The 12,696-nt window shown below is 48.1% G+C and overlaps 1 protein-coding gene across 9 annotated transcripts in view; it reads left to right on the forward strand.

Moving 5' to 3' along the window:
- Positions 1–599: 599 nt before the first annotated feature.
- The window catches only part of TYK2 (tyrosine kinase 2), a 28,098-nt gene continuing 16,001 nt past the window's right edge, over positions 600–12,696 (forward strand). For 2 of the 9 annotated variants that reach the window (XM_006068342.3, XR_003111524.2), the window contains exons 1-8: positions 600–790; positions 1,874–1,985; positions 2,126–2,224; positions 2,504–2,719; positions 6,454–6,577; positions 6,695–6,842; positions 7,162–7,325; positions 11,792–12,158. In XM_006068342.3, coding sequence (XP_006068404.3) covers positions 2,524–2,719; positions 6,454–6,577; positions 6,695–6,842; positions 7,162–7,325; positions 11,792–12,158 — 999 coding nt within the window. In that variant the 5' untranslated portion in view covers positions 600–790; positions 1,874–1,985; positions 2,126–2,224; positions 2,504–2,523. Of the gene's footprint in view, positions 791–1,873; positions 1,986–2,125; positions 2,225–2,503; positions 2,720–6,453; positions 6,578–6,694; positions 6,843–7,161; positions 7,326–11,791; positions 12,159–12,696 lie in introns of those variants that run through there. The other 7 variants (XM_044948626.1, XM_025293539.2, XM_006068339.3 and 4 more) reach the window with 6 other exon arrangements.

Here is a 12,696-nt window from a genome sequence, read left to right on the forward strand (position 1 = left end):
TCTTTGCCACCCCATGAACTGAAGCAAGCCAGGCTTCCCTGTCCTTAACTATCTCGCAGGTGTCTATTGAGTCAGGGATGCCATCCAACCATCTCATCCTGTCGTCCCCTTCTCCTCTTGCCCTCAATCTTTCCCAGCGTCAGGGCTATGGGTGATCAGAAAAGGAATGTGAGCTGGTGGGCCCTGAATGCCTCCTCCAGAAGGCGGAGGTGGGGGTGGTTGGTGGTTGGTGGGGTGTCTCAACTGAGAAGCCGGGCTGGCCACGCAGACTGGGAGGAGAGGCAGGACGGAATGTAGGGCCACATGGCAGCGGGGTTGGAGGATTGAATGGCAGCCAGCTGCAACCTTGATCGCCGAGATGACGATCTGGCCTTGCACCAGGGTAAGGTCTAGAAGCCTGACTTGCTTGGATCCACGCCTGCGTGGGTGATTAAAGTCGCGGCGCCGCAGAGAGTCCACCCTCTCCCGCCCAGTTGAGCGAAACTTGAAGCCTGAACCTATAGGGGAGCCACCGTAGTAGTGAAGGGGGCGGAGCAGGACGATGACCAATGAATGTGCCCGTTTCAGGCGACCAATGGGAGGTGCTGTTCCAGGGGCGATCAAGAGACCGCTGCCCCGGGCGGTGGGGCGGGGTCCCAGGTTGTAGCGAGTTCCGGGGAAAGGGTGAGTCTGGAATGGGGCGCGAGGGAGCACGCCCGGGAGATCATCAGGAAGGATGCCGCTGGCGGAACTGCCCTTTGCAGGAGGTGGTTAGAAGCCCCCACACTGCCTTGTGACTGATCGATGCCGGGTGGGTACACAGCTCGGTTTCTGCCCCTGCCAGCAGGGTTTGGAGGTTTCTGGCGGGGAGGTGGGGGGTTAGGGGGTTGGGGGCTGCGGACCTCGCTTAGACTTCATCTTCAAAGCTAGATCTGTGCTCAGAGGGGATGAGGAAGGAGGAGATGGTCACTACAAAAGCTCGGTCCCTAGGGTCTTATCTCAAAGATAATCTCGTTTGTTGTTGTTCAGTAGGTCAGTCGTGTCCGACTTTGCGAACACTTACTAAGTGTTTGCCAGGCCCCTCGCGGAGCCTTTTCTCTGCTTCAAGCTCATTGAATCCTCCCAACAACCCTTTGAGAGATAGAGACTGTTTTATGACTATTTTCCAAATGAGGAAACAGGCTCCGAGAGAAGTTGATTCCTGACAAATACGGGATTATGCAATTGCGATATTCTGTTTTTCCCTCATCACGTCTTAAACGAGTAACGTCGCTTTAATTGCTGACAGTCCTTCTCCGGAAATACTTGGAGACCCCAGGAAGCCTGGACCCTGGGTCTGTCTCTCAAAAAGTTCCAGATTGTTGGGAAACGAGCTGAACAGAACCCCTCGGCCGCTCAGGGAGCCAGCAGGGACCGGAGTCACTAGTAGGGGTAGATGTAGGAGGCAGGAATATCGGCTGAAAGAGAGAAACGGCTATGATTATTAAATTAATGATAATGACTTCATTCTTGAGTTTATCATATTTGTTATTTGGTCATGCCTGTATCAAGATTTTTAATGTGTAACATACAGAACTGTGTTGAAACATCACAACCTAATTGATTTATAACTCTAGTTTTTAAAAAACGTAGAAAAAAATAGCCATAACTACAATTTATAAAAAATGTGAGGTGTAACAGCAGTAATCAAAATGTGAGGTGGAGAATTAAAAATGTAAAGTTTACAAATTCTACTAAAGGGAAGCTCTTAGCTTAAAAGAGGGTATTGTCAGTGTGAGGTATGTTTTGTAAGTCTCATAACACATCTTTTTTTTTTTTTTTAAACTTTACATAATTGTATTAGTTTTGCCAAATATCAAAATGACATAACACATCTTAAACTTACTAAACTTAGGGTAACCACAAGGGAAAAATCCTGTAGTAATTTCATCCAAACACAGACAGCAGGATAAGAAACAAGGAAGAACCTGTCTACAAAACAACCAGAAAACAACAGAATGGCAATAGTAAGTCATTACCTGCCCACAATATGTACCAGTAGTGCATAACTCCCTTACGACTCTAGTTTAAAGGTTTCTTTAAAAGGAATGTAGAAATGTCACAACTGTCTCTTCATGGCAACATTCTCAGCATGTCTATTTTCCAGATGGGGAGACTGAGGCCCAACATGACTAAGTGACTTGCACCTGAGTTGACACAAGATTCACCCCCAGGTCTGTCTGACCACCCAGGTTATTTTGGAAAGGTGGGTTCAGGGCAGACTTTTGTATTGGCGAATTTGTCCAGTAAAGGGGTTGGTGGTGGTGCTGTTCATGACTGATGTAGCGTGGGGGGAGGGTGTCGCAAACCCCAGCTCCATCAAACAGATGTGGAAACTGAGGCCCATGGAGGGGAATTGGGTGCCTAAATTTGCCCAGTGAGGGGTCCCAAATCTTTCCCTTCAGTCTGGAGGTGGGAAGGTTGAGGTACTAAAAAGGGCCCTCAAGGCTGAGGCCTGGGGGGTTGATAGGATGTTCCTTCACAGGCAGGCCAGCTGTCAAGAACATGCCTCTGTGCCAATGGAGGGCCACCACCAGGGGCAGGCAGCCCAACGGGGACGGAGCTCAGCCCATGGCCACCAGAGAAGGCCTGAAAGTGCTTCTGCACTGGGCTGGCCCCAGTGGTGGGGAGCCCTGGGTCACCTTCACTGAGCCCACACTGACCGCGGAGGATGTCTGCATCCACATCGCACACAAAGTCGGTGAGTCCTGGCCATCGGCCCCATGGCGGGGTGGGGGTGCCAGCAGCCACTGGGCCCCGTTCATCCAGTTGTCTGCCCATTCATGCATCCCGCGTTGAGTGAGCACCTTCTGTGTGCCAGCCCCCAATTACTGCCTCTGTAATTTGCAATCAGTTTTGTAAAAAGCTGATATTCTAATGAAAGTGAAAGTGTTAGTTGCTCCGTTGTGTCCAACTCTTTGCAACCCCATGAACTGTAGCCTGCCGGGGTCCTCTGTCTATGGGATTTCCCAGGCAAGAATACTTCAGTGGATTGCCATTCCCTTCTCCAGGGGATCATCCCAACCCAAGGATCAAACCTAGGTCTCTTGCATTGCATCTGAATTCTTATAGGGCTCAGCAAGAAATGCAATAAATAAGGAAACTGAATAGGAGGCGAGCTGTGAGAGATGATGGTAAAAGATTTAACACTTGGGAACTTGCCTGGTGGTCCAAAGGTTAATACTCTGAACTTCCACTGTGGGGATGGGAGCCAGGGTTCAATCCCTGATTGGGAACTAAGATGCCATAAGCCATATGGTGCAGCCAAAAAAAAAAAAAAGATTTAAAACTTGAGGAGATAAGGGAGCAAGCCACAGGGACATCTGGCAGTGAGAACAGCAAGTGCAAAGGCCCTGAGGTGGGAACTTACTGGTAACTGTGAGGCCAGTGTGGCTGTAGCCACGTGAGTGAAGGGGAGACAGGGATAGGTGAGGGTGAACAGGTGATGGTGCCGGTTGTGCAGAGCCTTCTGGGCCTCAGGGAAGACTTCGAATTTTACTGCAAGTGAGGTGGGAGCTGTGGAGGACTGTGAGCAAAGGAGGAACATGGTTGGACTCAAGGGTCAAAGATGCTCTGGCTGTTGTGGCGGGAGCAAAATGTGGTGGGTGAGGTTAGGAGCAAGGAACTCCAGGAAGGGAGATGATGGGTGAGAGGTCAGCCAGAGTCAGGTCTTAAACCTTAAAGCTTAAGGGCCTTAAACCCCAGAGGGAGAGTCTAGAGTTTAGACTTCTTCCCAGGAGCAGTAGGGAAACATGGAATGGTCATGAGAGCTTGCAGTGGATGTGCTCAGAAGTCTAATGTCTTCTGCCAGAGGAGGAGAGGGTATCTTCAAGGGGACTTCACTTACCTACCCCTTCCTCCAGGACACTCTCTCAACCCCCCTGCCCCATAACTGAATGGGGGCTTTCTGGTAGATTTCTATAACACTTCGTACTTTTCCACTGAAGGCTGATTCTTTTTTAAAAAAATTTATTTATTTATTATTGACTGCATCAGGTCTTAGTTATGGCACTTGAGATTTTTAGTTGCGACACGTTCAATCTAGTTCTCTGACCAGGCATAGAACGTGGGCCCCCTGCATTGGGAGCGCAGAGTCTTAGCCACTGGACCACCAGAAGTCTCTGACTATAAAGAAGTTAGACAGGTTTGCTAGGCGTGTGAATCATGCCTGGTCAAGATCCCGAGAACCTGATCTGTTTGAGGAAGCAAAAGATCTTAAGAATAACTAGAATATCAGTTTCAAGAATTTAAAAGGGAAACTAGATATTGAAAGCAGACCATGACTCTCTGGGTCCAGGTCATGGTTGTTCATTGCTGAGGGGGTTGAGCTTTCTTATGGGGCAAAGGGGGAGCCATGGAAGGTTTAAGCCAGAGAGTGAAATAGATTGGTTCTTTTTTTTTCAAAGAATATCTTCCTCTAATATTTGTCTTTTGTCTTTATTTTAAATATTTATTTATTGGCTGCATCAGATCTTTGCTGCGGTGTAGGAACTCGTCACTTGTGGCTTATGGGCTTAGTTGCCCTATAGCATGTGGGACCGTAGTTCTCAGACCAGAGATTGAACCTGCATCCCCTGCATTGGAAAATGGATTCTTAAGCACTGGACCACTAGGGAAGGCCCACAGATTGGTTCTTTAGGAAGCTGTCTCACAGGGAGGCGTGCTCCTTCTTTGGGGTGCAGTACACTTGGATGTCACGATTTTTTTTTTTTTTTTGGCCATGCCATGTGGCTTGTGGGATCTTAGTTCCCCAACCAGGGGTTGAATCTGGGTCCTCAGCAGTGAAAGCATCAAGTCCTAACCATTGGACTTCTGGGGAATTCCTGGATGCAGTGATTTTTGTAGAGCAATTTGGCATCATATAACTTGAATACATTCCCTGAGGGCACACACTTCCACTCCTAGATATGCAGTCTACAAGCACTCAGCTCATGTGTTCCAGGAGACACACACGAGAGTGTTCAGAGCAGCCTCATTTATTTTACTGAGAAATAAGAGGCCATCTCAAAGTCTGTGCAGAGGAGACTGCACAGATCAGTTGCATGTGGTTGAACACTGAAATACTATGCAGCCAGGAAAAAGATATTCAACCAAAGTTACATGTATCATGTGTGAAGCTTAAAAGCTATCATAGCCTGAAAAAACAAATTGCTGAAGGACACCTATGATATAATACCACATTCAAGTTTATAGCATTTAAAACTAGGTCATAGAAAATATGAAAATGATAAACTCTAGTTCAGGAGTATGGTTACCTATTTGCGACAGGGGAGAGGAGGTGGATGTAGTTGGGGGTTTCAGTCGGACTTGCCAAGTTTTATTTCTTTAGTGGCTGGTACTTGGGTGATTATAAATTATTCTAAAAGAACTATTTTAGATACAGTTTTTAAGTGATGTACGTATAAAAAAAGATGCTTGGGTGGCCGGTGTGGGGAATGACAATAAATCTGGAGCTGGGACTGGGTTTTGTATTTGAAGGAAGTGGGTGGATCCTAGAGAGAATGAAGGGTGCAGAAAGAACAGGACTTGTGACCAGTCTGAGGGGGTGGGATGAGTTAAGGACAAAGATGAAATCCTGGCTTAGAGAACCATGCTGAGAGGGGGCAAATTTGGGGACCTCAGATGAGATCTGTTTGGAACAAAGCACATCTCAGGGGGTCAGAGATATCTACAGGGTGACAGCCCAGGGTAGTCGGGTATTTCTCTGGGGCTGGAGTTCAGAGAGAGACAGGCAAAGTGCCAGCAGTCTGAAGAGCTGTGTTAGTCTATGCTAGGTTTGCTGTGGTAACAAGCAGCATCCCCCAAATTCTCCTGGGTTAAGACAATGAAAATTTACTGTAAGTCTGATAGTGAAAGTGTTAGTTGCTTAAACATGTCTGACTCTTTGCGACCCCATGGGCTGTAGTCCACCAGGGCCCTCTGCCCATGGAATTCTCCAGGCAAGAGAACTGGAGTGGGTAGCCATTCCCTTCTCCAGGGTATATTCCCGAGCCAGGGATCGAACCTGGGTTTTCTGCATTGCAGTCAGATTCTTTACCATCTGAGCCACCAGATGTAACCATTTAATGCTGATGCCCTAGCATTTAATGCTGGTCAAATGGTTCCCCTCTATCTTGTAGTTTCACCACTAGGCATTAGGGGTCTCCAACATTCCCGGGGTAGGGAAGAGGACAGGAGAGTTTATTTCTAGACCTGGAAAATGTATATTCCTTCTTGCCATTGGCCAAAAAAACTGTTCAATGCCCTCATCCTAGCTGCAAGGGAGACTGGGACATGTAGTTTTTCTGTGTGGCCACAGTATGGTCTACATATTGCATTGTCTTCTTTTGGCAGGGGAGGAGGCCAGGGAGAGGTTGTGAAGGGAGACAGGTCTGGGAGTCCACAAGGCTAATGGGAGCAGACATCAACTTCCTGATTCATTTCTCCCCTGTGCAGGCATCACTCCACCCTGCTTCAATCTTTTTGCCCTCTTCGATGCCCAGGCCCAGGTCTGGCTGCCTCCAAATCACATCCTGGATACCTCCAGGGACTCCAGCCTGACGCTGTACTTCCGCATGAGGTGGGCAAAGTCCCCTTAGAAGGCTTTTGTCCTCTCCCCTCCCTCCCCTGACCCCACCTGCCAAGACTTGGCCTGAGTCCATGCTAAACCTCGACTGCACCCCCTCCTTTCCTGCAGGTTTTATTTCCGAAACTGGCATGGCACGAATCCTCAGGAGCCAGCTGTGTACCGCTGTGGGCCCCCAGGGGCCGAGACTTCCTCAGAACAGGCAGAGCAGGGGGTGCAACTCCTGGACCCTGCCTCCTTTGAGTACCTCTTTGAGCAGGTGTGAGCAGGGCTGGGGAGGTGTGACTATTTGTGAGGGACCTTGGGCAATTGAGGAGCCCCCACTTCCCTCCCAATTTGCTATAGGTAGTGGGTTTCAGTCATGCCATCTGGGATCCTTCGGCTGCCTGAACAAAAGGGTTTTGGACTCTTAGGGTTGCAGGGGTAAGAGTACTGTGGTTGATTAGAGATGTCTGTCACAGGCATAGGATTGGGCAGATGAGGCATACATATGGGGTCCCCCCTTCCTGAAAGTAACCGGAAGCTGGGGAGTGAACAGGTTCTCACACCTCCCTTTCTGCCTGATTCCCCATCCCCAGGGCAAGCATGAATTTGTAAATGACGTGGCATCACTATGGGAGCTGTCCAGTGAGGAGGAGATCCACCACTTTCAGAATGAGAGCCTGGGCATGGCCCTTTTGCACCTCTGCCACCTCGCTCTCCGCAACGGTGTCCCCCTTGAAAAGGTGGCCAAGAAGACCAGGTATCTGGGAATGGGGCGGGGACATTGCACAGGTGGGTGGACATGCCCGTGTATCTGAAGGCCAGGTAGACCTTGCATACTGCCATGCCTTCATTCATTCAACAAACATTTATTGAGCACCTACTGTGTGCTGGTACTAGTTTTGGGTGTTGGACACACAACAGTAAACCAGGCAGACGAAATCTGTGACTTCTTAGAGCTCACTTAAAAAAAAAATTGTGTATTTATTTTGGCTGTGCTTGGTCTTAGTTGCAGCATGCAGGATCTTTAGTTTCAGCGTGCAAACTCTTAGTTGTGACACATGGGATCTAGTTCCCTGACCAGGGATCGAGCCCAGGGCCCCCTGCCTTGGGAACATAGAGTCTTAGCCACTAGACCACCAGGGAAGTCCCTGGAGCTCATATTTGATGGAGAAGACAGGCAATAAACGAAATACAAAAGTAAAATGTATAGTGTTTTTGATGGTGACGAATGCAATGGGGAAAAATTAAACTGGAAAAGAGGAAGGGGTATCAGAGAATGAGGGGTGTACAGTTTAAAACTGGGTCATCAGTTTCTCACTGAAAAGGTGACATTCACTTTCAGAGATTTGAAGGAAGTAAAGGAGGGAGCCAGGTGGGTATTTGTGAGAAGAGAATTTTCCAGAGGTATCAGCCAGTACAAAACCCCTGAGCCTGGGCTGTGCCTGATGTGTTGGAGGAAGTATGGCTGGAGTAGAGTGAGCTTGGATGACTCCCTAGAATTCAAGGGAAGGGAAAAGGCAGAAGTCTGGGGAGTTACTCACCTCCAATGAGGTGAGGACTGGAGCAATCAGGGCACACTGCCTGGAAGTGGCAACCCTGCAGTTTTTTGTTTTTCTTTGTTTGGCTGTGCTATGTAGCTTGTGGGATCTTAGTTCCCCCATCAGGGTTTGAAACCAAGGCTACAGCTATGAAAGTGCCAAATCCTAACCACTGAAAACAGCCAGGGAATGTCCCACGACCTGCATTTAAAGAAAACAAAAATTATTTATTTCATTTTTGGCTGCATCGAGTCTTAGTTGAGGTATATGGAATCTTCGTGATCTCTCTAGTTGCAGCGTGTGGGGTAAGTTGCCTCAAGTCATATGGGGTCTTAGTTCCCCGACCAAGGATCGAGCCTGCGTCCCCTGCATTGAAAGGCATGTTCTTGATGACTAGACCACCAGGGAAGTCCTAGGACCTGCAATTCTTTTTGAAATTATTTATTTATTTATTTTTGGTTATGCTGGGTCTTTGTTGCTGCGTAGGCTTTTCTCTAGTTGTGGCGAGCAGAGGCTACTCTCTAGCTGCAGTGCACGGGCTTCTCACTGCAGTGATTTTTTGCCAAGCACGGGCCCTAGAGCACAGGTTCAACAGTTGTGGCGTATGGGCTAAGTTGCTCTGCAGCATATGGAATCGTCCCAGATCAGGGATTGAACCCCTGTCCCCTGCGTTGACACATGGATTCTTTACCTCTGAACCACCAGGGAAATCCTAGGACCGCAATTCCTTTTTTTTTTTTTTTAATTTATTTATTTTTAATTGGAGGATAATCACGTCATGGGAAATAGATGGGGAAACAGTGGAAACAGTGTCAGACTTTATTTTTGGGGGCTCCAAAATCACTGCAGATGGTGATTGCAGCCATGAAATTAAAAGACGCTTACTCCTTGGAAGAAAAGTTATGACCAACCTAGATAGCATATTCAAAAGCAGAGACATTACTTTGCTAACAAAGGTCCATTTAGTCAAGGCTATGGTTTTTCCAGTGATCATGTATGGATGTGAGAGTTGGACTGTGAAGAAAGCTGAGCACCGAAGAATTGACACTTTTGAACTGTGGTGTTGGAGAAGACTCTTGAGAGTCCCTTGGACTGCAAGGAGATCCAACCAGTCCATCTTAAAGGAGATCAGTCCTGGGTGTTCACTGGAAAGACTGATGCTGAGGCTGAAACTCCAATACTTTGGCCACCTCATGCGAAGAGTTGACTCATTGGAAAAGACCCTGATGCTGGGAAGGATTGGGGGCAGGAGGAGAAGGGGATGACAGAGGATGAGATGGCTGGATGGCATCACCGACTCGATGGACATGAGTTTGGGTAAACTCTGGGAGTTGGTGATGGACAGGGAGGCCTGGCGTGCTGTGATTCATGGAGTTGGAAAGAGTTGGACACGACTGAGCAACTGAACTGAACTGAATTGCTTTACAATGTTCTACAAATCGGCCATAGGTATATACCCATCTCTGCAATTCTTAAAGCACATATTTTTCAATCCCTGTCGTGTTATCACTCTGGAGGACCAGGGCTGTGACCATGAAGCCAGGATGCTAGGGAGCACAGAGGAAGCACCCTATCCAGCCTGGCTATCAGATGATGCTCCTGGGGTGACATTTCTGCTAAGACCTGAAGGTTGAGTTGGCTTTATCCAGATGTGGACTGCTTTGGCAAAACAGTGGAGGCAGAGGGAACAGCATATACAGAGGCCCAGAGGCAGCAGGCAGCAAAGGCCCGTTTCCAGGGCAATTGAACTTAGAATGCAATTGCCCAAGTGCTGGAGTCAGCCAGGCCCTAATCGGGGGTCTTTTTCCCTCCAGGTCTTTAGGGAGCCCTGGAAAGCTTGGGAATAGGGGCAAAAGACAGCTAGAACCTTGAGCTTTAGGATCTCTCTGTTCAAGGGATGGAAAAAATGGCTTGGGACATGGAAGATAAGGCACACGTGCGTGTGTGTATGTGTGTGTGTGTGTGTTTAATTGCTCAGTCATGTCCAACTCTTTGCGAGTTCATGGACTATAGTCCCCCAGGCTCTTCTGTCCATGGGATTTCCTAGGCAACAATACTGGAGTGGGTTGCCATTTCCTTCTCCAGGGGACTTTTCCTAACCCAGGGATTGAATTCACGTCTCCTGCATTGGCAGAGGGATTCTTTATCACACTGAGCCACTGGGGAAACCCAGGATGGGGTGTAGAAACCTGTAATCTGAATGGGCTATGCTGGGGACTTTGCTGGTCTAGGAATCCACCTGCCAATGCAGGGGACTTGGATTTGATTTCTGGTTCGGGAAGATCCCACGTGCCACCCCTGTGCCAGAACTACTGAGCCTTCTCTCTAGAGCCTGTATTCCCCCAGCACAACCAAAAAATAAAAAAATACATACATACATACATAATAAAATAAATGGGCTCTGCTGGTGGGCAGTGCAGGCAGGAGAAGAGGTGAAGAGTACGGCTTTGTGAGGAGCAGAGGGGCTTCCCAGAGCTGTCCTTTTATTGATAATCATATTAATGATCAAAACAATAGTGATTTCTCTAGTAATAACAATAGCCAATACTCACATAGTCTTTATTTTGTGCCAATCAATAGTCCTAATTCTCTTGTCAGCCCTAGATATGGGTACTGATTCCATTTTACAGATGAAAGGACGGAGCTCCTTAGAGCTTAAGTAATTCACCCAATATCTGGAATTTCAGCCATGTAGTCCCCTCCAGAGTCCTGGGCCCTGGCCCTGACACCATTTGGCCTTGCTATGCTTGTGCTTTATCACATTTTCTTTCCACTTTCATAACAGCCTGCCTGCTTTTTATTGTTTGTACTTTTATTCAATTTTAATATTTTTTAGCTTTAATATTTTTGATTGAAGTACAGTTGATTTATAATGTGTTAATTTCTGCTGTACAGCAAAGTGATTCAGTTATATATATATATATTTTAAATATTCTTTTCAATTATAGCTTATCACAGAATATTGAATATGGTTCTCTTTGCAATACAGTAGGATCTTGTTGTCTATCCATACTAAAGCTTGCATCTGCTAACCCCAGCCTCCCACTCTGTCTCTCCCCCAACTCCCTCTCCCTGGCAACCACCAGCCTGTTCTCTATGTCCATAATTCTGCTTCTGTTTGGTAGAGAAGTTCATTTGTGTCATATATATTTTTTAATTATTAATTTTTAAAATTTCTGGCTGCACTGTTTTCTTCATCATGTTGTGCAGGCTTTTCTAGTTGTGGTACATAGTCTCTAGAATGCATGGGGCTCAGTAGTTGTGGCACACAAGGTTAGTTGTGGTATGTGGGATCTTAGTTCTCCAACCAGGGATCAAACCCAGGGCCTCTACGTTGGGAATACAGTCTTAACAACAGGACCAACAGGGAACTCCCTGTCGGGTTTTAGAATCCACGTATAAGTGATATCATATGGTATTTGTCTTTCTCCTTCTGACTTACTTCACTCAGTATGACAATTTCTAGTTGCATCCATGTTGCTGCAGCTGACACGATTTCGTTATTTTTCACGGCTGCATAGCATTCCATTATATATGTATACCGCATCTCTCTCTGCTCATCTGTCGATGGCATTTAGCTTGCCTGTTTTCTAGATGAGGCAGCTGAGGTTCAGAGAGGTTAAACCACTTCTCCGTCATGGCCCAGCCGGGGCCCCTGAACTGCCCCTCTTGGTCATCCCCACAGCTTCAAGGATTGCATCCCACGCTCCTTCCGGCGGCAGATCCGGCAGCACAACGCTCTGACACGGCTGCGCCAACGGAGCATCTTCCGCAAGTTCCTGCGGGCCTTCCAGCCGGGCTGCCTGTCCCAGCAGGTCGTCATGGTGAAGTACCTGGCCACGCTCGAGCGACTGGCACCCCGCTTTGGCACAGAGCGTGTGCCCGTGTGCCACCTGGAGCTGCAGTCCCAAGCCAACGGGGAGCCCTGCTACATCCGGGACGGTGGGCAGGCCCCTCCCGACCCCGGGTCTGAGTCTGCTGCTGGACCCCCCACCCACGAGGTGCTGGTGTCAGGCACGGAAGGCATCCGGTGGCGGCTGGTACCGGCGGAGGTGAGTGGGGTGCCTCTACCATCTAACAGTGGAGGGTGTGGGCTCCTGCTCAGCCTTGACTTTGGCCTCGGAAGGTGGCTATGGCAAAGGTGGTTTTCCCTACATGGCTCTGGGATATGTTTGTCTGTGAGTGAGGGTCTGTTTCTTGGATAGTGTCTTAAAGGTTCTAATAAGGCCTGCAATCAAGAATTAATTTCAGTCTTAATGTTCTGCCTAAGCATTTCCAATGCATGTTGGTTCCAGAACCCTTCCAATAATACAACATTCTTCTAGTCTGCCGTGGAATTAAAAATTTTCTATGCCACATATTTGGTTACCTGATCAGCCTGGATAAGCTCTAGGCCAAGCGCATTTCCTTCAGCTTGGCCCTCAATGGAGGGACAGCAGCTGTCTCAACCCCATGGTGATGAATCCTCTGCCTTCCCTCCCTGGGGAGCTGATGGCTAGGGTCTCTGCTTCTGGAGAACACCTTTGACCTCTGGGGCCAAGAGGACTAGGAGCCCCCTTTCTGCCCTCCCCAAAGTTCCATCTTCTGGTG

Source organism: Bubalus bubalis, chromosome 9 (assembly GCF_019923935.1).
Source record: "Bubalus bubalis isolate 160015118507 breed Murrah chromosome 9, NDDB_SH_1, whole genome shotgun sequence".
Classification (NCBI taxonomy): Eukaryota; Metazoa; Chordata; class Mammalia; order Artiodactyla; family Bovidae; genus Bubalus; species Bubalus bubalis.